Genomic DNA, 23,380 nt, shown 5'->3' with positions numbered 1-23,380 from the left:
TTTCCTTTTATGAAAATTGTCTTTTTTGTGGCCAGCTCTTTTGCTTTTTATGTATTTGAAAATTCTTCTACCTATTTAGTTTCGTACACGAAATGATAAAAATGGGAAGAAAAACTGCATCTTTTGCGGAAATTGTTCTTCTCTGCGGAAGAAACTGCGAGGGAGTTTTTTAGAGTGCCAACTACATGAAGTAGTTACAAAATATTTTATTTGAAAATTAGCTGGCCTAAACTTTGGTAGCATTGGTTAATGAACTGGTGTTTTTTATCGTATTAATTGTCAGTTCGTGTGGTTTAGACATTTGATATATATAAGACAATCTAGAAGACTGTGTTTGAAAGTTTTTTATATCGAGATGTCAATTCTTTGAAGTCGATCTTAAACAAGTGTCTAGAATGTTTATGTCTCCATGGTTGCCGCTTGCAAGAAGACCTGCTCCTCGCAGCCTATAAGGAAGTTGGGTTGGCCGTCTAAACAAGCTGATTATACTAAGCCAATCCAGCAAACCGCTTAAGTGATAAAGGAACAAAGGGATTTTCGAATCATGGTAAGGATGCTTGGCATTATAAACATTGATTTTGGCGTTACTTCCATTTCCACCCATTACTTTCATTTTAAAAACCCTTTGTAACATTATTATGTATCGATAGAAGCTATCATATAGTATCTGTTTCTTCTGGGAAACAAGTAGAAAAACCATCTTCCTCTTTCCTCAATCAAAGCCAAACAAATACAGTCAACAGTAGCCGAATCCCGGTCATTGTTTTGCAGAATATATTCTCATTTTTTAAAAAAAATCTTCAAAAGTTGCACGAATATTCATCCAAAAAACGAAAAACATTTTGCCAAAAAGATGGGGCATTTAGGAAGACTGGAATCTAATCACTCTTAGACTAGATCTCAGGGTGCACCCAGTCTGCAACGTATGTATGGCAGATGCCTGCTTGAGGTTAGTGTAGTGGCCACCAAAGTTTGAGATAACACACCAAATTTACTTTAGCACTATGAAGGAAAAATTTATTTAATTGCATCCCCTGTTGGAAAGTGTGGTGCAAAATGCTAGTTGGATTGTCTTCAGGTGCAAGGAGAAAATGTGCTACACAGTTTAGCAGAATATATTTGAATTGGGATGAGCTCTAAGTTCAGACTGCATGGGCAGGGGCACGTTCCTTGCACAATTATTTTTTCCTCAAATCCCATCTGTGCATTTTTCCAAATTTATCTTAAAGTCAAAATTTTTGATACTCTATTATTTCTCAAGGCAGGGAAAAAGGCAGCAGAGTGTGTCAAAGTTGTTATCAGATGCCGACCAATGAATGAGAAAGAAATCGCTGCCGGTCATGATAGGTTTGAGAGTCTTAATTTCCTATTATTTTCTGTAAATTTTAGTTTGAGAGTCTATTATTTGATAAATCATTTGAAATAATGCAGTCCTCTCAATTTATTGTCAGAATTTTCTAATTCATCAAATTTCTTGGAGAGAATTGAAATGGTTGAATGTCACTAGAAAAGTTGTTTTCCAAAACTTCAGCCTCCTAAATTCTTAATTATTAAAAATTTAACATAAATATTATTTTCTTCTTGTTAATTTCTGTGGTTAAAAAATAAGTGATTAAAGTGCAGAGAGACATATATCTCTTGGTGTGGAAACCAGTGTCACTGCACAAAATTTGTTTTTTTCGTTTTAGTTTTTAAACAGCATTCACAGGCTAGTTGCTCAGTCATTCAATCTACTAGAAGTTTCTAGGGGCATGCAGAGGCGCTGTATCAACTGTAGTACCTTTCCTTGCAAGGCCTGCTTACTAATTGTATAAACTAGAGAAAGTAATGAATAAAATGAATAAAGAAGGGGACCAATGGTTTTAATCAAGAGATGCAAATACATATTTTAGCTCATTTTGTAGGGAGAAAACTACAAGGGGTCATTTAAGTTCATCATCACATGTGACAAGGTTCACTGCGCTGTCAATAATTTTATTTTTGAATTTACTAAATGTGATGCATAAAATGACATTTTCTGGCAAGAGTTTTTGCTTTGGGGAAATAGATTTATAAATGTTTCTGTTTATTTTACTTAGAGTTGTGGATATGAATGTGAAAAAAGGTAACGTCATGCTGAGGAATCCTTCAAAGAAAGAAGAAGCCCCAAGGGAATTTACATTCGATGCTGTTTATGACTGGAAGTATGTCTAGTGTTACTTCATATTTTGCATTGAATGAGATTTCAGAAAATGTAATATCTATGAACAATGCATTAACTGCTTGAGAATTATTTTTGTAAATGGCTTTGAAAAAAGCAAACATTTTGCAACAAAAGCTTTTTGGTCTGACATTCCTCAGAGCATAAAACGTCAGAATGAAAATCCGAAAGAACATGATGAAAAATATATACCCTGTTTTGGATTGAAATAGGCCAATCAAGAAAACGCAAGTACAAGACTGGTATAGTTGACCAATCAGTGCTGCGAGCCTATAGAAAAATTACCACTGGAGTCCAAGAGAGAAAACAAACTTCTTCTGCCTACACAATGGCGGTTTTTTTGTTTGTATGTAGATCAATTCCAAAACTGCTAGACAGAAAGACGACCAGGCTCTGCCAATTATCCATTATAGAGTTTAGCACAATCTGGGTTGTCTAAAAGATGTTGACCGATGGCAGAATCACTTGTTTTAACAGTGTTTCTAGACCTACAAGATTGAGAAGGCTATTCTCTTTGAGGGCAGTTTGGTCAACTATACCAGTCTTGCGTTTTCCTGATTGGCCTATTTTGATCCACAAGTGGGTATATATTTTTCATCGTGTTATTTTGGACCTTCATTCTGACGTTTTTTGCTCTGAGGAGTTTCAGACGAAAAAGCTTTTAGTTAATATGTTGTAGAATGTTTGTTTTTTTCAAAGCCCTTTTCAAGTTATATACCGCCAAAAAATTATTTAAATTCTTTTTGTATCAAATTTTGTTAGTGTATACAATTTAATGTATAAGTTCTGCATCATTACCATATTTTATTCTTTTTGAATATGCTGTTTCAGCTCAAAACAAAGAGATATATATGATGAAACATTTTCACCACTTGTTGACTCTGTGCTGAATGGCTACAATGGTGAGTGTTTTTGTACCTCTGGTCACCCATTTTCTATGCATTTTAAAGTTTAGCTTTCAAAATTTCAAAACCAAGGAATCTTATCACACAGTAGTTCTGTTATTTTTTAGAAAGCTTCCAAATTAAGGCTAGATATGTATATATCAGAAAGCAAGATGACCAAATCTCTGCATTGTCAACATTCCTTGATTATTTGTAATGTACACTGATTCACAATCAACAATTTTGCATTTGCAACACATCTGGTAAGTGTCATGTTTTTGTCTTTCAAGCTGGAAGTCGTAGTGAATTTTGCCAGCTGTTTGTAAATGATGCCATTGTTGAATGCAGTTTTAGGATCAAATGGTATCAATCTCAAATTTGCCCCTGAACTGAAGAATGGTTAATGAAAATGGAAACAATTTTTTTATTATTGATTTTTCCATGCTGTTTATTTTGCAAATGTTATTTCTCAAAAATAAAGATTATGACATAACCTCGGGTTTCCACCAAGGTAAATTTTCAAAAGTTATTGTTTTTCTGTCAATGAAAATCAATTTTATTCTGACCATTTTGGGGCTACTTTAGGCTTTAAGGTCTAAGTAAAATTCTGTCTTTTCTGCAGTAGCCTTGAAAAGGCAAAATCATACCAGCTGTACTCAGCTAATACACAATCCTATTTTGTCCATGTCATATTTTGATATAAAATGTACTTTTTTGGTGGTACAGAAGTTGAAAATGGCTTTTAAAAAAGCAAACATTTTACTACAAATACGTTGCTAACATAGCGATCTTTTTAGGTACAATTTTTGCGTATGGACAAACTGGAACAGGAAAAACATTCACCATGGAAGGTAGCTTGCACATTTCATGATTTTGGAATGACGATTTTTATGTTGTTAGAAAACGTTTTATTCAAGGTTTTTTGTAATTTTTTTTTCGTAGTTAATTAAATAACAGACTAGGTTTTCAATCTTTTAAAGGAAAGTTGGAATCAGGGTTTCTAATTCATCAAAATCCTTGAAAAAATTTGAGTGTCACTGGAGAAGGACTTCTAGACAAACTTTTTATCCTGGCCCCTTTAATATGAATTGTAGGAACAGTTGCAAAAAGTAACATTTTTTGTTGATTCCTGTGATAAAAAAACTAAGTAAATTAAGTTCAGAGAGAGATGACAGTATGCCTCTTGGTTTGAAACCGAATATCACTGATAGCTATCAGTTTCATGCAAGGAATATTCGATTTCCGAGGAATATTCGTCTGGTTTTTGGACTCCTCTACGCCGGTTAATCGAGCAAGCACAGTACTTATTAACTGGTTCAGCTGACGTCCTTCAAAACTAACACTCAAGTATAACTGGCTATCTTCTAGTGACAGAACAACGCATGGCATTGTGAACCATAAAATTAACGTGATTTGGCAACAATGCAAAGTAAAAACAAATTTCTTATCGTTGACACCGTGAATGTATGCATGTCGCTAGCTAAAGTGCCTAAGGGGGTTTCCAAGTCCGATTTGCCAAAGTTGGAAGTTGGAAGTTTGCCGACTAAGCACCCCTAGATGGCAAAAAGATCATCGTTTTCGCAATGAAATTTTTTTCAAGGAAAGTGTCACACCCCACATGCCCCCATATAGCGGCCAGCCTGCATGTATGCTTACTCTGCTTAAACCTGCAGCTACAGTTGCGTGAAATTTTAACCCAGACACACAAAACGATTCATTTCGGCCTAGTTACAACTTTTAGAGAACGTTCGACGTGAAAATAACTCGAGTCTGATATAGTTTATCATTTTATTAGTTCTTCTACTTCATAACTCTAAGGCTTGATTTTAAAACGGTTTAGAAAGTAGCTAAGCTTTTCGGGTAGGTAAGTTTTTAGTTTCTGTATTTTGTGAGTTTTTGTTTTAGGCGTCAGAACAGATCCAGAGCTTCGTGGCGTTATCCCAAACTCTTTCGATCACATTTTTACGCATATTTCTCGAACTCATGACCAGCAATACTTAGTCAGAGCATCATATTTGGAAATTTATCAGGTAAAATATCATTTGGTCATGCACTTGTAAAAGATTTGAATAGAGAATTTGGACCTACACTATATTTCAGTTTGACGTGAACTTTTTGTAGTGGGTAATATGGATCTCTCGAAACCACATAGATGAGTACTAAATTGTACATATTTCCCTTGGTTGAGTGGGAAACCTGAAAAGGCTTAAAATGGGTTCATTTGCTTGATTCTTTATTACTTATATACAATACAATTTTTCGTGTGGTGCGTTAACCAAGGCAGTCCGATACCTTCTACTGGGTGCATGAGTATTTAGCCAACACATTGCCTTCTTGCATGTTGTTTCTTGGCCTATTACGGCTAGTAAGAAAAAGTAATTACAGCTAAGAACGAACATACGTGGAAATTAGAAACTGAAATTTCATATACACTAATAAAGGGCTCTAAATTGTCACCGAAGAACATGAACGTAATCAAATTTGGTAAAGTTTGGTAAAGTAAAGTTTTAGAATATCACAAGAATCCGTTCTCGATTCTCCATACATAGTATTTCAACCTTAGAAATTTCGTGCCCTCCACTAACACTGTTCTTCTTGTGGTTTATTTTTTAGGAAGAAATAAGAGATTTATTAGCAAAGGACCAGAAGAAACGTCTGGAATTAAAAGAGCGACCGGATACTGGAATATATGTCAAGGTATTGCAAGATCATTTTGATTTTTGCTTTGAAAGTTTTTCGAGAAACATTCCAGTCTTGATTGAAATATAGATTGAAATTTAAAATGCATTTTTATCATTTTGTGGCACAAATGCACTTTCTTTTGGCACCTGTAGCTCAGAACCTGTAAGGTATGGTGCGATTTTACCATGAGATGAGCAAATTTTGAGCCTGCTTCGATTAAAAAACAAATCGTTTCACTATGTGCGCTCTTCGTTTTCCCTTTTTCCAACTTGTGTTTATTTTTCATTTCCCTTCTTCGTTTTTTTGTCATCAGCCTTTCTTTGACATCTGCTCTTTTCTCTACAATTCTTTTTATTTTTCAACGTTCAATCCATTGATTTTATCCCGTACCTCTTTGCATTGCATATTTTCCTTTCAGAATAGAATTTAATCCACCCTCACCTGTCTACCAGTTTTTAAGGTTGTTTGTCAAAAACAGAAGACACCAAGTTTTGATAAAGATATATTTCCATCTTATAGGATTTACAATCATTTGTTACAAAAAGTGTCAAGGAAATTGAGCACGTGATGAATGTTGGAAATCAAAACAGATCTGTTGGGTAAATATGACTTTCGAACCTTATTATCTTCAATTAATAGGGTATTGAGCCTATATGTTAGATACATTTTGTGCCTAGCTGACCCAAGAAATTCATAAGATACACATATCACATATCAAACTTTTTTCTCGATATTTTCATCATGGCGATGAACACTTCAAAGGAACTATAATATGTTAAACATTGCTATGATGAAAATATAATGAATAATAATAATTATCTGCAATTAATAAGGTATGGAGCCTATATGTTAGATATGTCAGTGTTGTCAAACACTGTTTTTGATATTTTCATCATAGCAATGAGCGTTTTAAGGGAACTATAATACAAAGACTCTTTTAATGTTAAACATAGATGAAAATATAATGATTGTTAAAGAAATATAATCAGAGAATTTTCACGTTTTCCCTTAAATTGTTTGTTGTAGAGCTTCAGGTCCGCATTTTGAATCATTCCTTGAAATCTTCAATAGATCCGCATTTTGAATCATTCCTTGTCAGAATCAAGTCTTGAATTTTGCCTGTTTTATGATCATCATGTTAATGTTTTAGGGCTACAAATATGAACGAGCATTCCTCAAGATCCCATGCAATTTTTCTTATCTACATTGAATGCAGCGAGGTATGGGTCTGAGATATGACGTCATCAATTGCAAATGATCCCTTGAAGTGTGCAGATCTATACAAAATCAACCAATCAATTGTGCAAAATATGCCATCCATTTGTTTTTTAGAATTCTCTCTTTTTTATCTATAAAATTATTTCTTTCTACTTTGTTGTAAGAATTTGTTGTTTTATCAAAATTTCGTTTTGAAAACAAGCACTAGTGCTGATGAAGGATAAGACTTTGTGAATTTGTTTATAGATGGGTCCAGATGAAGAGACGCACATTCGAGTTGGAAAGTTGAATATGGTGGATCTTGCTGGTAGTGAAAGACAAGCAAAAACGGGGGCTGCCGTGAGTTTCATTCTCATTTGCAACTTTTCATGCATTCCCTATAACAACCTCTTATAGAAATAATACAAAAAATTATAACTAGAGCTTTCAGTCCTAGAATTTACTGCTGACTGGTAGTAATATTTTTATACCCCAGAATATTTTAAAATCAAATTTTATTCCAAAGCAAGTTATCACGCCCCTAGCTGAAAACGAACTCTTATTTTTGTTTCTTATTACCTACGTCACAAAACTACCTGTATAGTTTATTCGATCTCATGTTACAATATTAAAACGTAATTCATCTTGTTTAGTTTTTTCGAAACCAGGACTTTGCTCAAATATCCCGTTTATTAAAATACAGGGTGAGAGACTCAAGGAAGCGACCAAGATCAACCTCTCCTTGTCTGCTCTGGGAAACGTCATTTCTGCTTTGGTTTGTAACCTTTGTATTTTCAATTTGTACCTTAGCTAAAACAAACAAGTAATACTCGTATTCCTTAGAAAGTCAAATTTTTTGAAGGAAGACATCAATTTTGAAAGATGATACTTTATGCATAGATTTTAATATCTATCAATCTAGATGCAAAATAGAAACTAAACATTTATGCAGACGAATCCCTCACGTCACATTTTTCACCTGCTCTTGATATCTGCTTTCAAATTATAGATTTGTATTTTTTATGCTGTTGCTACCTATCAACCAAAGATAGTTTTAGGACACTGAGAAGCTTATGCTTATCGAGCAGCGTCCTGGTCCTTCCTCTCGATGTGACCACACCTCGTGATTCCTATGCCTGAAATTACAGACAGCTGGCGACTCTCCCCACTCTGGGTGAAAGTTTGGTCATATCAGGGACTCGAACCATGGACCCTTGGGTGTATAGTCAGCGCCCCTAACAACTGAGCCATGCAATAGAGTTAATGTCATTGATATATTAAGTTCTTTATGTACATTATCAATATGAAGTCTTATCCCTATTTCTTATGAAGTCTTATGAAGATTATACGAAATCCCTATTTCTTGAAGAATGATTTGCATGGCTGTTTATTTTTAAGGTCGATGGTAAAAGCACACACGTTCCTTACAGAGATTCGAAGTTAACCCGTCTTCTCCAAGGTATTTCAGGATCTTTAAGGATTTTAACATTTTGACTGATTGCATAACACGTAATGCATAATACTTAAGTTTAAGTCGTAGTAATGTACTTGATTGGTTTTGTTTCCACTTTCTTATGTCATTTTGTTTTGCTTTGGCAAAAAGGTTTATTTAAACAAACCATGAAATAACAAAATTTTAGAGTAACCTGACAGAGACAGACTTATGTTAGGCTTTTTTCAAGATGTTTTTGGAAATACCCGGTTGTTTCATTAGACTCTTATCTGATTGGTTCATTTTGATGATGGTATTAGTCGGTGATGCCTGGCATTATGAGGTGCTTAGGAACCAAACCCAGTTCATGACAGAATGTTTAATAGATGAAAGACAGCTAGCTTGCCCTTGAATTCTTAAGTTCTTCTCCTTCTGTTAAGTAAATTGTGCAGTTTTATTGCATACTTAGATGTTAGCAATCTTTGACAATTTTCAGAGGGGAGGGGGGTAATTTCATCTTAACTCATGGCAAAAATTGTAAGAGCATTCAAATGGAATTTCAAGCCCTAAAGTTTGCAGTCATTGCTTCATTGCTCTGTATAGAACCTGAGCATGATTATCTTTAAACTTTTAGATTCACTTGGTGGTAATGCAAGGACTGTTATGGTCGCAAACATGGTGAGTGTTTCTCAACTTTAAACGGTTCAAGGATGCCTATATCACGGGATTACATATGTGCTTCCTTTTAAAAAGTCAGTAAATTGTATCACAAACACGTATTTATCTGGGTAATAAAATATTGAAAATGAAACCCTGAGACACAAACTTTTTTTATATCAAATGGTGCACTTTTGTATCTCGATCTATAGATTATACCCAGTGTTAAACGAAATTGTGCCCGTATCCCAGAGTGTGTTCCTTTCTATTTCTAGTTTACAGCCACCCCTCTTAATTCTACTCGATTGAGTATGTACCTATAGTAAAATAATTTCAGTCCACAACTTAGGTCACAATATGTTGCAGAAAACGCACAATAAGTCTCTAAAAGTAGTTTGCGATTTTTTGGACTTATTTGAACTGGCGATAAACAAACTTTTTTCGTTAAAGTTTTACCAAATGAAGACTTCCCACTATCGTCTTATGCTTGTATTTATTCAAAGCAATACGGTCATACCGATAGAACTTCTCCCAGCTATGCAGTCAATGTGTCGATCGAATGCTGTAGAAACAGTAGTTTGAATGTATCTTATAGGTGGACTGACTCTTAATTCTTCATCTCTATTATTTAACAGGGTCCTGCAAGTTACAATTTTGAAGAATCTTTAACAACATTGAGGTACTATGAGTATATATTATACGCTCTTTAGGGTGCTCAACTGTGTCCGAATGCAATAGACAGTGTATGCGCTTGCTGGTCTGGCTGTTGAAGTGACAATATTCGAAGTTAAAGAATAATTAGGGACTTTGTTTATGAGTGAGAGAAAATGATCTGGGAATGCGTTCAATGTGGAGATAGTAATGAAAATTAAGAGGACAACCAAAATCCATGGCTGATACAAACAAAGTGTGAAATATACAATTTCAAGCGGTAGAAAGCTGTACCATGTCGATCAAATATTAATTTGATATCAATTAAACGTTGCCACAGTGTTCACTTTTGTGAGTGTGGGGCAAGTTTTTTCTGTCAAATCCCGGATCTTCGTCATCCACTTGGTAGCCAACCAACTATTTTGAGGCTAGGCCACACCCTGATACAGTGTAATGCAATGTGTCTTGAATTTGTATTCTTCAGATATGCTGACAGGGCGAAAAGAATCAAGAATAAGCCCAAGATCAATGAGGATCCAAAGGACGCCCTTCTAAGAGAATTTCAAGAGGAGATCGCAAAGTAAGCATTTCATGGCTGTTTTTAAGCATTTATGTGATGTATACATTAGTAATGACTATTCTGCTCGGTCAATGATAGTTTGAAGCAGATTTCAACGTATCTAGATCTTCTGTTTGTTGTAGATTCTGTAGAAATGAGAAATGGTGATCTTTTGTTCAATACCAGGCGAGGCTACTCAAGTTTATTTCAAAATATCTAAAGGAATTTTCAAGGAATCGAAAATTTAGAGGGGATTGTAAGGAATTTTGAAAATTTTCAAGAAAGCTATAGTTTGGAGACAAGACAATTCACATTATGATTATAAACCAAGTTGTACTCTGCATAAGTAAGTCAATATAATTTGCTTATCTGTCTTATAGAATGGTATGTATACACATGCTTAGTCGAAGTTAAATTGTCGATGGTTTGTAACCTTTCTATTGCCAAAGCAACCCTTGGTGACTTTGAATAATGGTCAATGAAAAATGAAAAATATTTTAATGATAAATGGTCAAAAATCAAAACACACCAACTTTAACAAAGAAAAGGATTTACGAATCTATATATTTTATCAAGATCTTGGGAAATTTTCTTGTAATTCTATGGAATTGTACAGAAGGTGAAGTAAATGGCCTTAAAATAAAATCGGTCAATGTCTTTTCAAAAATGATATTGTAAATGTTTGACATGGCTCCTCTACTAAGTAATGATCTGGAATAATATGGCTGACATAAATAATGAAATATAAAATGTGAAAAGAGTTGATTCTATAGATGAGCATCACAATCTTCTTTACTTCTGCAGGCAACTTCTACAGGCTTGGAGAAGCTGTTCTGTTATTTCAAAAAATTTCCTTTTTCAGGTTTGTTATTCGTAAGTAACTTTGAATATTCCTTTGTGCTCAGGTTGAAGAGAGAGCTAGAGAAGAAAGGTGGCCCAAAAAAAGGTCGAAGAAGACGAAGGAAAGATGGAGAACAAGGTAGGATTTTGAAAGCTATTGCAGGTAGAGAATAACAATAATGTCATGTGTAAAGTTTCCTAGATGTAAAGTTTTTTTTGAGGTGTTCAATAGAAAATGTTTGATAATGCTTTTTGGTCTATTTTCCCTAGTGCTCAATTTTTCTAGAGTCGAATTATTTGGTTGGAAAGTTGATCTCTGTGGAAATAAAATTTGCCACACTTGCAACTGAAGAAGTTGTTGCTTATAATAGTGAATTTGTTACTAGCTTAAATATTTCATAGATGGAGAAAAGTTACGTCAAATGTAACATCAAACTTAGAGCTAATTAAATTAAATTAGGGACCTAGTGAGAAGAAAAACACTGCCATGTGTAGCTCTGTTGAAGTTATTTCCTTGGGTTTCCTGTGGAGTCAAATTTAAAATAGTTACTTATTTCTTTGCCATTTTATTTCAGTATTTATTCTTTTATAGGAGAGGATGATGATGACGAAGTTGAAGATGAAGCGGAAAATAACAACGAAGATGTAATAAAGAAAAAACAAGAAGAACTTGAAAAAGAGAAAAATGCGTTGCTAGAAAATCATGGAATTTTAGAGGAGGTAAGGGCAGTTGAAGGAACATTTTAGATGAAGGAAATCTTCAGATGACAGATTAGTGATTCTTTAATCAAAATAAATAGAAACGTGAAATGTACACTATACTTGTCAAAAGATTTGGGAATTCATACCCAGATTTGGGGTTTGAGTGTGCTCTTGCTCTGAAACTTTTTCACCTCCTATGAAATTGTTCATCCCTCCCTGTCATAGCGTTTCATCCTCATTTCTAATTTGTTCTCATAACAACATTTATATTTATCATTACTTCGTATGTTTCGTTGTTAAAAATTGTAGATTTGTTGAATCTTTGTACTTTTATCACGCCATTGGCTAACCCTGAGTGCCAATATAAGAGAATCTAGTCGTATACTTTTTTGCTATAAAAAGACCATCGGCTAATAGTGTTTTAATGCATAGGGGAGGGGGAAATATTCTCTTTTATGTAATCAACGCTCTGAAGCGTTTTGTGTAACATGTTAAGTTTTTCAGTTTTTAAAGTACTTCATTGCCTCATATGTTTATTTAGGATAAAAAGAAACTGCTAAGTGAAATCAATAATCGAGCGAACCAGCTAAAAAAAGAACAAGAAAGATCTGCATTAATTACAACAAAAATCAAGGTACGAAACTTTCAACTTTTTACAAGAATATATATTTGTTTGTTATATAATGGAACACTCATTTATCATGTAATGAAACACTGTTATCTTAGTCAATAACTTGAACAAAATATTATGCCCCCTTCAATTGAAGTTTTACGGGCTCTCTTTTTATCTTTTTAGCTTATTAACGATACAAGATTTTTCAACATTTGAAGGATTTATATTCACGTTAAATTCAAACATTTGCTTCTTTTTACATTATCTACACCGGGAAGCTTATAATTGTTATTGTTTAAGGCAATGGAGAGTAAGTTGCTTGTTGGTGGAAAAAGTATTGTTGATAAGACAACGGAGCAGGAGAGAGCGCTTGAAGAAAGGCGTAAGCAACTTGCGGAACAAAAGGTATGACCAAACAAAAGCTTCTCTATCTCTCGTTGTGGTTGGATGTTAGTGCCTAAGACAGACTTTGCGCTCACTCTACCAAATTAACTGTAGAGGTCCCGGATGTCTTGCTAAATAGGTCAAGGGAGGCTTAGGCAAAGTTATAGATGTCATGTGCTGAAAATTTTGAAATAAAACCAATCTTCAGAAGATGTGATGGTCCTGTTCCCTCTCATGTATCCTCGTACCTCTAATGTATTTATATACATGTTCACAGGGTTAGTTAGATAATAAAATGAATTGGCTTGTCACTTAAAAGTGATAATGGATTATCTAGCAGCCTATACCAGCAGCTGCATGGCTTTAAGACATTGCTATTTTGAATCGCATGAAGATTGTAGTTAGCTTCATGATTGCGTGAAAATATCATTTTACAACACAGATGTATTTATAGAGCTTCAAAATATAAGTTTACAGATTATTTTTCAGTGGTTTAATTCTTTAGAAATAAAAATTAAAGCTACAATCTCCAACTGTTCTTCTATTTCTCTGTTGTAAATAATTAAGAATATTTTATTGAACACTATTAAACAGTCATCTTCAAAAATATTACCTAGTGGCCAATAACTCATTGATACTTAACAATATTACAACCATGATTTTTATTGCTTTATGCTCAAAGTCAATTAATGTTATGTCCTATTTAAAGTGCGTTAAGATTTTTGTATCATTCTGGGTGGGTTTAAGGTCACAATAGATTATATTTATTCCTTTGTTGTGTTTATGTCATCTTGATTAAACTGTGTTCGTTTTGTAGAGAAAAGAACGAGAAATGCAGCAAAAATTGGAGGAACAAGACGAATCTGCTGTTGAAATTAAGGAAAACTTTTCATCACTGCAACAAGAAGTTGATGTGAAAACCAAAAAACTCAAAAAGGTATTTAACCGATGAAACTATGCTTTGGTGGTTCTAAGATGCAACTCCAAGTTAAGCTTAATGCGATCATCAAGCAGCATTTTTTATCAGGCCATTTTGTTCACCAAAACATACACAGCTCTTCCTTTACTGCATATAGCACTACGACAGCCTGGTAGAACCGTAATTTTCATCAACAGATACGACTAACTATATTTTTTACACTGAATTTGAAACTGCATCCAAATCCAGAGAGTAGGCAGATGCTATCCTAGCGAGTAGACGAAGTCATATGAAACCTTTGTAAGGTTTTTCTATGTTTTTCTATGCAATTTTAGAAATATATTTGAATACCCTTTATTATAGGGTATTTTTAATAATGACGTATTTTTAATATTTTCAATATTTTTGATAATAAATACCCTTCAGTATTTTTTAATAATGACATTTATGATCCCGTTTATAGTCTGTATTTTAGGTAGTGTTTCTAGAATTTCGTTGCATTTTGACAGAGAAAGATATGTTGAATTCTTTATCTGTTAAACAGAATTTGATTGACTCTTCGATAATTATTTGTGCTAACCAAAATATGATTGATGTTTCTTGCCTTTTCGTAGCTCTTTGTGAAGCTGCAAGCAACCAAGGCTGAAATACAGGACTTACAAGAAGTTCATATCAAAGAACGCCAAGACTTGGAAAAGAATTTAGAAGATCTTAACCGTGAATTGAAACTAAAGTGAGTTATTCAATGCGATTTTGCTGCCAGATTAGAAGCGTTATCATGACAAATTATATTGTGTTTGTGTATTTTTTTGGACTCCCCCTTTTCTTTTGCTTTATTCGTAAACATATTTTCCCCCACATATTTTCACTATAAAGAAAATAAAGTTCCCCCATAAAATTCCAATATCAAATTTTCGCTCTCTTTATAGTTTTGAAAATCAAAAACTTAATTTCCTCTGTTTGACTCATAAACAACAACAGAAACAAATAGGTTTTACTCAACGTTTAACACTAATCAAAACATTTACGAACCCTCTGCTTGTGTGAGTCTTGCTGCACTGATTATTTCCTTCTCTTAATTTTTTCCAGACAACTCCTTATAGAAAACTTTGTACCTTTGGACGAAAGAAACAAGGTTCGCAATAGAGGGAGTTATAATGATGATACTGGCGAATGGAGCCTGAGGACATTAGCTACAGTAACATCGTATGTTTATTATAAAAACTCCAGCGCTATTTGTATTTCCTATATCTTTGCTTTGGTTTGAGGACACCGAAGAGCTATGCTTATCGAGCAGTGTCCTGGCCCTTTCCCTCGATGTGACCACATTTCGTGATTCCTATGCCTAGAATTTATTGCAATAGTACAGTTAGAAAATTTGTTTTTGCTATTTTTCGAAAAAAAATTTCGTTCTTCGAGTCATTAGAAAATTTTGAAGTCACAATATATGTCTATTTTCATACTCTTTAAGATTTGTTTAGTTCTAATTTAATTTAATCTAATTTGATTTTTAAATTATAAAGAACGAATTCGTAAAACATTAACCTGTGGCAACCCTGATTCTCCAGTATGTGCTGGGTCAATTTTGGAACATGTGATGTGCATGGTTTCCAGTTTCTTTTAATGGCCGCTGTAACGCAGTTTCGATGCTTTTTGCCAGTTTGCTATAGTAATGGGTCCTACTGTACGGGTTTCCTTAACAAAACTGAATATTTGCTACAACATTCAGAATTGCAAGTTTCTGAATTTTATGTCTGATTTCGAATGTCCTTTCCACACGATAAGGAATAGAAAATGAAAAAGATGTATTGGAATAGAAAACTTGAATTGGTAGACACTTATTGGCTTGTGGAACATACTTTTGGCCCAAGCTTCTCATGCAAATGATGCAATGTTTTGGCCCCATATTTTTGCCTGCGAAATCTTCGTATTGTAATTGGTGTCTGTAATATTTTCATCCCAGGAGCCAGCAGATGGCAAAACGACCCGTATCAGCAATGGGAAACAAGAGACCAATCTCAGAATACGCAAGAAGAGCTGCAGCTTTGGGTGGAAATCCACGTTACAAGGTAAATTACCCTCGTTTTGTTTGGCTAAGGTCCAATTTAGGCCTGGTAGACGAAGATTTTTTATCTCAAATTGTGACCGCATTTCGTGACTTGACTGGGTTAGCTCCGCCAGTTTTGATAAAATAAATGAATTTGAAATTAAGTTCTATCGTTTGGTCTAAATCCTGAATCCTGTTTAACAGCTGTCTGTTCCAGTATTTCCATGTTGAATGAAATTGCTTGTATAATTACTAATGTAATTATCATTTCTCAATAATTTCTAGGCAGAGAACATCATTCAGATAGAGCTAGATATGCCTAATCGAACCACTCGTGACTACGAAGGCCCATCTGTGAACCCAACTCTTCAAGCAGTTCTTGAGTCTGCCTTGCGTGGTGAAGACGACCTCACGCTTGATGCTAGGTAAGTGGGAATTTTTCAACCGTAGAGTTTGCACTGAAAAAACAGAAACGCTTTCTTGGCATGCACTAAAGTAAATTTTTACCTTAAACACACTTAGAAGCTTGACTTGCCTAAAAGAAAGGAGGAGCACCTTATGGACTTGATTGACTTTCTTGCAACTAGTCAATGTCCTCTCGTTTACTCAAAGGGTCAGGTGGCGTGAAAGACAATTCTTTCTACAATGGAGAACTTTTGCACCCATAGGCTCGCAAGGCTATTTTGTTTCAAGTTTAGTGTTAATTGGACATCCTATTTGCAAGGTTGTGAATTTATGTAATAGTCTCAATATATTTTCATTTCACAGTGCTTTGAATGCATTCAATACAAAGATAAAAGTCAAAGGCAGGCGTGGGCAGCGTCCAAAAACAGCCAAAGTCGGGTATGTGTAGCTGGCTTTTGTAACTGATAAAAAACAACCAGTCATTGCTTACATATCATAACTTTACACAGACATGAATTTCTGTTGATATAAATTCATAGGCTATGTAATGGAACTTCTTTAGTGAAAGGTTTAAACAAAATCGAGAAATTTATCAGGTTATATCTTGATGTTAAATTTAAATTCCAGCCTTTATGTTATCATGACTTATCAAACTTGAATTTTGTGTAATTCTCTGTGGTTTTCTTAGATTGAGTGTCCTGTGGTAGGTTTTCGTACATCAGAGAGAATACATTTCAGTTTTAAGTATATTTTAGAACGAGGTGATAATAATGAGTTATGAATTGAAGTCCTATGTCTGTTTTTAGTAAATGAGGGGAAGAGTTCATTCATCAAATATAATTTTATATTATGTGTAATTATGTTATTTCTAATAATTTTACAAATCATTTCAGTGGCTGATTTATAGTCAGTTTTTGATGTCCTGATGATTTTCAAAAACTTCTTGATTTTCTAAGGTTTACCCTCAATTTTAGCGGTGGTCGTATGGAAATGAAGAACCCAAAACCTATCTCCAGTGAAGATCAGTCAGAGTTTCCAACAGCCAGAGGTCTTGTATCAACAAAGAAGAGACTTTAATCGGTCAAGGGGATGAACATATGGTGTATTTTAATTCGTGGTTTTTTCATGTACATAAAGATGTAATGTATTTGATCTAGGCTTGCCAATATGGCAAGAATAGGAATATTGTTGAAGAAAAAAAAGGTATGAAAAGACTTTCCTCTACTTGGTCTTGCACTGAATGGTGAATATATTTTACTTTGTAAGGAAACAGAGAAAATGTCGATTGCAGCCAATGGCATGCCAGAGTGAGGGATGTAGGGTATGCCAACCCAACTACACTTTTTAAAAAACCTGTCGATAATTGTTCAGCTTGTTAGTCTGTTCTTGGCAGTTGTGTTATTTTGATTGTTTTTAAGCAATTCAGTGACAAAGAAATTTTAATTCTCTGTCAGTCTGTCTTGAAGTGGCTTAAAAAAAGTTGATTTCTTTCCTATATTTGAATACCTTTACTGTATTACAATAAATAACCTTTCTTTACCTCAGTCTGGCAAACAGGTAGAATTGCATTGGGTGGAGGACAAGGAGGGAAGGGGTGATATTGCTGCACTGTTGTCTCTAGAAACCAAAGAATCTAATTCACTGGATTGAAAAGAGCAATATTCATTGGAAATATGTCTTTACTATCTACTGAATTTATCCAAATAATCTTTTTAAACACAAAGACTAATGATCTTTTGTTACCATTGAATTTAATTCATTAACATAAGAAAAGGTTCATAACATAATGTCCATTAAATGCCTCCTTCTTCACCCTTTGATAATTTTGGAATGCATAAAAATGCCCCCTTTTCTAAATGCCTCCTATCTGAAAAGGGGAATTTATCTGAAAATAAAGATAGCCTCAAGAACAAAACTGGAGTACATATATGGAACTAATAATAGCTAGATTTCAGTTTACTATAAACAAGCAAATTTTGTTACATTATCTGGGCTACATTTGTTGAAAAGCGATTTAAAAAAGATGATGTAACGAAAATTGCTCCTTTATAGTACACTGAATAGAGTATATAATTTGTCTAAATCTAAAGATTTATTGATAAACTGTTAATTTTAGGATGTTTCCATTACAAGGTCATGAAAAATGTTTTGTTGAAATAAATCCCTGTCAATTCAAGCAATTTGACTGTCTTCGTTAATTTAAAAACGAGAGTTAATGTAAATAAGCTTATGCAAAAAGAGCCGGTCGGCACTTGTTGAAGTACTATAATACTTTTCTCCTTCCATATTGAAATAAAGTAATCATTCAGAACACCAAATATTTTATTGGAAGAATGAGTTACAATCGTTTTTTGTAAAATTCCTAGTTATTTTAAGCCCCCGGAGTAATCAAATATTTTGATGTTTGTTTTCAAAATGTTTTCTATCCCTTCAGTTCTACATAATTCCACCATATTTTCAAATATTTTCCAACCCCTTGATTATTGTTATCACTTGTCTGTTCAGAAGTGTGTTTTATTATTTCACCTTAAGTGTTAAATTTTAAACCAATCTTTATTCTGAATTTTATGGTACTTGGTTCATTTCACTTTTGATCGTCCTCTCAAGTCAAAGACTACTTCTTCATCACTTGTGACATAACTGACTTCCTGATCAGTATAACCACCAAGTAACTTTCGTATTTCTTTTCTGATTTTCTTTCCATTCCCATCCTCTATTGATCCTGCCAGATTTTCATATTGAAGTGAAGAAATTTCTCGATTCTCACTGAATGGGTAAAGTGCCAAAAAAGAACAAAGCAGAAATTGCAGGACACTTATAACCATGATTGTGAAGGAGAGTGCATGCCAACCTTTGTGGTACATCAAGGCCAGAGATGCAATTGGAAAAAGCATCTCTGCAAATGCATCTGCAAGTAAATTCAACTTTTTCACCATTGCCTCTGATGTCATTGCATAACTTGAAACAGCATCGTGCACCAGAGGACTTAGTTCAGATGCAAAAAACATGTAAACAAACAAACTCAGTGTCAAACCATTTGTATTGTCAATTTTCATTAAAAGTATGGACATAATGAGGCAGACACATGACTTTAAAAATGCGATGCCAAGACGTCTCTCTACTCTCTCGATTTTGATTAGCACTATATGTTGAAGAATATGTCCAAAAGCAAATGCCACCCAGAGCATCATGACAAGAAGACAAGCTTTTGTTGTGTTTATATCAAATGGCCCAAGAGTGATGTATGAGAAAACCACCAGTTCAGCAATTCTGTAAATCCCTCCATACAAAAGTAGGACTAGAAACAATATGAATCGTAGACCATAAACCTTCCAGCTAATGGTTCCGCTTCCTCTTGAATTTTCGGAGAGGCTTCCAATTTCTCTATTAGAACTTGAGCAAATTACATAACAAATCTGAAAAATAAGCAAACAGCAAGGGATTGTACTAATCCAAAAGGACTTTCCAAAGTCACTTTTCTCTAAGCAGACAAACCCAGGGAAAACTATTAGACCTTCTTTGTCATTGCTTATAGCCAAGCTCCTTGTTTTGTTCAGGCTATTTATGTTTTTTAGCTCCCCTAAGAATGGTGACGATATCAGTGGTGCAACTGCAGCTCCAAGTGAAAGTGCAAATGTAGCTTTGTTAAAACCTCCAGGTTTCTTTAATCCATTTGAATAATCCATTATATTGTAGCCTAAAAGACAAATATTTTAATATATTTCAATAGATTTTCAATCAAGTAAAGGTCATTATTGCAAAAGCTTTCAGGCACACTTTAAAGAATTTTGAGCCTGTTTGATTTTAGATATTTAGATATATTTAGAAAGGTGTGTGATTCTGTATAGCAAGAGCTGTATATGCACAGCTTGCAAATAAATTAAAAAAATGATAAAAATTATTTGTGTAACAATTTCCTTTCAGTTATTTTCTGTAATGATGGAACCAAAGTCATCTTGACAAGAAAAGTCCCCATGGATGTGGAGCACCTAGGCACCTCACAAAAATAAGCATTTCATATATTTTGCTATCGTAGCATCCCCTCCTACCCTGAAGCTTTTCTGGTGGGTATAAAGATTGTTTTTCAAATAACCTCATTTCTCTCAAGTTGTTGTTCCTAAATTTGGAGTAATTAGTTTTATTTATTTCAGGATTTGTTGTATTGTTCCTCCCCTTCTTGAAAGGGTGGGACTTATACAAAATGCATGCAGCGTTGTTGGTCTTTACTCTTAGCACCGCAAAATTCTTGTTCTGAAGAATTCTTGTTATTGATACATTGGTATAAGATAGCTATTAGTACCCTTACCTTCTGCAGCCAATCCATATGCAACTCCTATTACTATCATCACACATGCAGCTCCACCAAGGCTTTTTATTAAAGGGAACACTGCTGTCATCACTGGTAGTATTACCAAAGCTATAGATATTATTCCGTATCCTTTATTGTGATGTATCATAAAGCCAGACACCAGTTTTCCACATAAGGTGCCAACTCCTCTACTGATAAACAGAAGTCCAATATGTTCCAAAGTTGAATTTACTTTGCATGCTATAGCCAAAAGATTTGGACCTGGCAAGGCATAGATGAGGCCCTGGGAGATACAAATGGAAAAATATTAGGGTGGTAATCCAAGCTGCTTGTAATGGTGCAGAAGAAAATATATTTTGAAAACTGTGAGGACTGTGGAGGCTTTAGCAAAATATTAAGAAATGAACCACCAGTAAAGTCAATGCTCGGGGTGCCTGATTTGGGGCTAAAACACCTTCAGCTGGCAAGCTTTTGCAACACCTGATGTGGTAAAATGGAGTTACTAAGTGGCCAAATGGTGCAATGTAACGCCTCTAGTTGTGCCAGTGAATAACAATGAATGGTAAGAAATACGAGGAATATGTTTTTAATTTTCACCCTAAATGGTTTTAAAAAAGAAAGATTAGTTGAATTATGTAAAGGGGAGTGCAAATGAGGGTTGAATTCTATGGTGTACAAGTCGTGTTTAGTGGAGTTTTAAACCTATAACCTCAAGAATTCGTTCACTCTCAAAACATTGGCAAATAAGCAGTTATGCTTGAATTACTTCAAATACAAAATGGGGTGAAAGGGCATATTTTATCCTTACATGCAAAATGCCTTAGCATATATTCAACTTGGGGTGATATCAACAAAAGTTTTCTTACCAAAGACATCCAAGTCAAAAGCATCAATATCTGTGCTCCAATTTTCTTATCATGCTCACTTTGGAAATCAAACATGCCATCCTCTTCATCATCATCAGAATCGAGAAAGCCATTTTGACTTTGGATTTTGGCCTGAGCGCTCTCCATTTCTCTGTTCGCAGCTACAAATATCGCCTGCAATTATGATCGTTGCTTTTAATCATCAGTTCATTCAAGATAATTACGCCTATGTCTTCCTCACCTAGATTTTGCGGCGAATGTTGTTTTGTTGACGCGAAAGGTGTAGAATGCGATGAAATTATGTGAGGTTCTAAAAAAGATCCTGTTGTGAAGAAAATGGACGTAGGGCCATGAAACAATAACTTTATTGTTGAATCAGTTGGAGATGTGGTTAACCTTTATTCCTTGACAGTTTCTTTCCAGCCTTGCGTCAAAACCGGAAGCATTCTCGCTTTGAGAAAGGAAGGGTTTCCGGGAAAATCAACCGGAAATACAAATTGTTGAACAATGTAGGGGTTTCAGAAAAGAATTGTATCTATACTTACTTGACGTTCCTCACTTGTAGTTTTGGGGCCAGAGCCCCAAATTAAAGGTTTTTTGGGAATTCTAATTTTTGAAACGATTAAGATGACTGCTCTGTAGAAAAAGCTTGCGACTTTTTGTCAGGTGTCAGAATTTTTTATCAGTCTTTACTAAATACAGGGCCACAGACTCAACTGAAAGTGATTGGGGGCTAACACAATTAATAAACACAATTCCAAGGTGTTTGACTTTGCAAGGAAATGGTGTGGGGGGCATTTTTTAAGGGTGAAATTACATAAAATATAGAAAATTTGTTGCACAAGATTCGATAAACCTACTTCCTCTAGTTAATGTTTTTAAATCGTTCGTTGAAAATCCGAGTCATGATCTTTCAGTTATTACAACAGTTGAAATATCCAGTACAAATGCTATTTCGTTCTGTTTTTCCTTCTGAAGTGATGAAGAAGCAAAGGTGTTGAAAACTATAATGAAGTGAGCAAACTGTTGATAATGATAAAGTGCATCTAAAAACTACGATCCCAGATAGAAGAAGAGGGTTAGAAAAATCTTTGAATTTTTATTATTCATTTGGAAAAATGAAAAATGAAAGTAAGTCAGACGTTGTGATTATTTCTTTGATTTTACTTAGATACTTAACGTTTAATGTTATTTGTTTTATTCAAATACCCAAAGGAATTGTCGCAAGATTTTTCTTCGGTAGCCGCTTGCCTGCCATTGTAGACGCAACGTCCCAAAGGGCGAATACGGCAGTGTCCCAGGACACTAGTGCCAGGACAAGAAGGCGTGTAATTATGGGGAACTTGAACCATGATCCTCTGGTTGTTCGGTCTTTGCTTCTTGGGCTTCGATAGTGAATGGATCCCCCTTGCCACGCTTTAAAGGTTCAAGCAAACCATGTATGTAAAAATCCGTATTTAGTTTATTCTGCTGTCTATTAGCGCTTTCAATAAGCAACTGTACTATTTTGTTCCGTCCTTGCGACAAAGACATTAACTTATGAGCTCTGAAAGTGTCTAAATATCTACAACTTTCGAAAACAGATAGGCCAGTTTTTATGGGCCTAAATAGCACGTGTTCCTATTTCTCTAAATACAATAAAATATGAGATATTAGTTAAAGGTGTAACCTTATTTTCTACATTTTCCTAATTACGCATTTCTTTATACCATTAATTTGTCCAAATTTGTTGTTTTTGGCAGACACCCAAGCTCATTAGAAACCGAGATTTTATTCAAACTTTATCTCAATTCAAATTAAATTTGTTCTTAGATATTTTAACCTAATCTTGAACAAAATATTCATGCTTTTGCCATGCTTTCAGATATCGATAATGGCAGACAACAGTTGACAAAGCTGCAGTGAAATTCACAGGCTTCTTGGCCTTGAATATAAAGCAGGTATTTACATTCTTATCACATATTTCAAAAAATTTATTATCAATTATGTTTTGAAGATTTGGATCGATTTAACAACATTCGTTTAACGAAATT

The 23,380-nt window shown here is 34.5% G+C and overlaps 2 protein-coding genes across 2 annotated transcripts; one reads left to right on the top strand and one right to left on the bottom strand.

Annotated features, from left to right (window-relative positions):
• The first annotated feature begins 198 nt into the window (after positions 1-198).
• LOC135696656 (kinesin-like protein KIF3B) lies at positions 199-20,765 on the top strand. The gene is made up of 26 exons (XM_065216125.2): positions 199-547; positions 1,262-1,347; positions 2,079-2,183; positions 3,032-3,102; positions 3,882-3,935; positions 4,990-5,114; positions 5,698-5,781; positions 6,286-6,365; positions 6,917-6,986; positions 7,231-7,323; positions 7,667-7,738; positions 8,362-8,422; positions 9,030-9,073; positions 9,688-9,731; positions 10,188-10,283; positions 11,168-11,241; positions 11,695-11,822; positions 12,346-12,438; positions 12,718-12,822; positions 13,619-13,738; positions 14,335-14,453; positions 14,810-14,926; positions 15,684-15,789; positions 16,053-16,192; positions 16,536-16,610; positions 17,147-20,765. Exons 1-26 carry the CDS (start codon positions 545-547, stop codon positions 17,247-17,249), a joined length of 2,268 nt encoding a protein of 755 aa, XP_065072197.2. The 5' UTR covers positions 199-544; the 3' UTR covers positions 17,250-20,765.
• On the bottom strand, positions 17,840-21,762 carry LOC135696657 (uncharacterized). The gene is made up of 3 exons (XM_065216127.2): positions 21,348-21,762; positions 20,479-20,764; positions 17,840-19,869 (listed from the first exon to the last, which is right to left on the bottom strand). Exons 1-3 carry the CDS (start codon positions 21,492-21,494, stop codon positions 18,752-18,754), a joined length of 1,551 nt encoding a protein of 516 aa, XP_065072199.2. The 5' UTR covers positions 21,495-21,762; the 3' UTR covers positions 17,840-18,751.
• Between the last annotated feature and the right edge of the window lie 1,618 nt (positions 21,763-23,380).

The sequence above is a fragment of the Rhopilema esculentum genome, chromosome 18, assembly GCF_057945365.1.
Source record: "Rhopilema esculentum isolate cy_ngs chromosome 18, ASM5794536v1, whole genome shotgun sequence".
NCBI classification, from domain to species: Eukaryota; Metazoa; Cnidaria; class Scyphozoa; order Rhizostomeae; family Rhizostomatidae; genus Rhopilema; species Rhopilema esculentum.
Note: the sequence above shows the minus strand (reverse complement) of the source record. Positions and strands in the feature narration are given on the sequence as shown.

What these genes read in the sequence shown, in the direction of transcription:
- LOC135696656 (XM_065216125.2), top strand. An exon ending in GAAACGTCATTTCTGCTTTG is followed by an intron (nt 7,739 to 8,361) that starts GTTTGTAACCTT and finishes TTTATTTTTAAG; the next exon opens with GTCGATGGTAAAAGCACACA. An exon ending in CTGTTATGGTCGCAAACATG is followed by an intron (nt 9,074 to 9,687) that starts GTGAGTGTTTCT and finishes ATTATTTAACAG; the next exon opens with GGTCCTGCAAGTTACAATTT.
- LOC135696657 (XM_065216127.2), bottom strand. Translation starts at nt 21,494, where the DNA reads ATGGAGAGCGCTCAGGCCAAAATCCAAAGTCAAAATGGCTTTCTCGAT. An exon ending in TTTTGACTTGGATGTCTTTG is followed by an intron (nt 20,765 to 21,347) that starts GTAAGAAAACTT and finishes TGTATCTCCCAG; the next exon opens with GGCCTCATCTATGCCTTGCC. An exon ending in ATATGGATTGGCTGCAGAAG is followed by an intron (nt 19,870 to 20,478) that starts GTAAGGGTACTA and finishes TTTGTCTTTTAG; the next exon opens with GCTACAATATAATGGATTAT.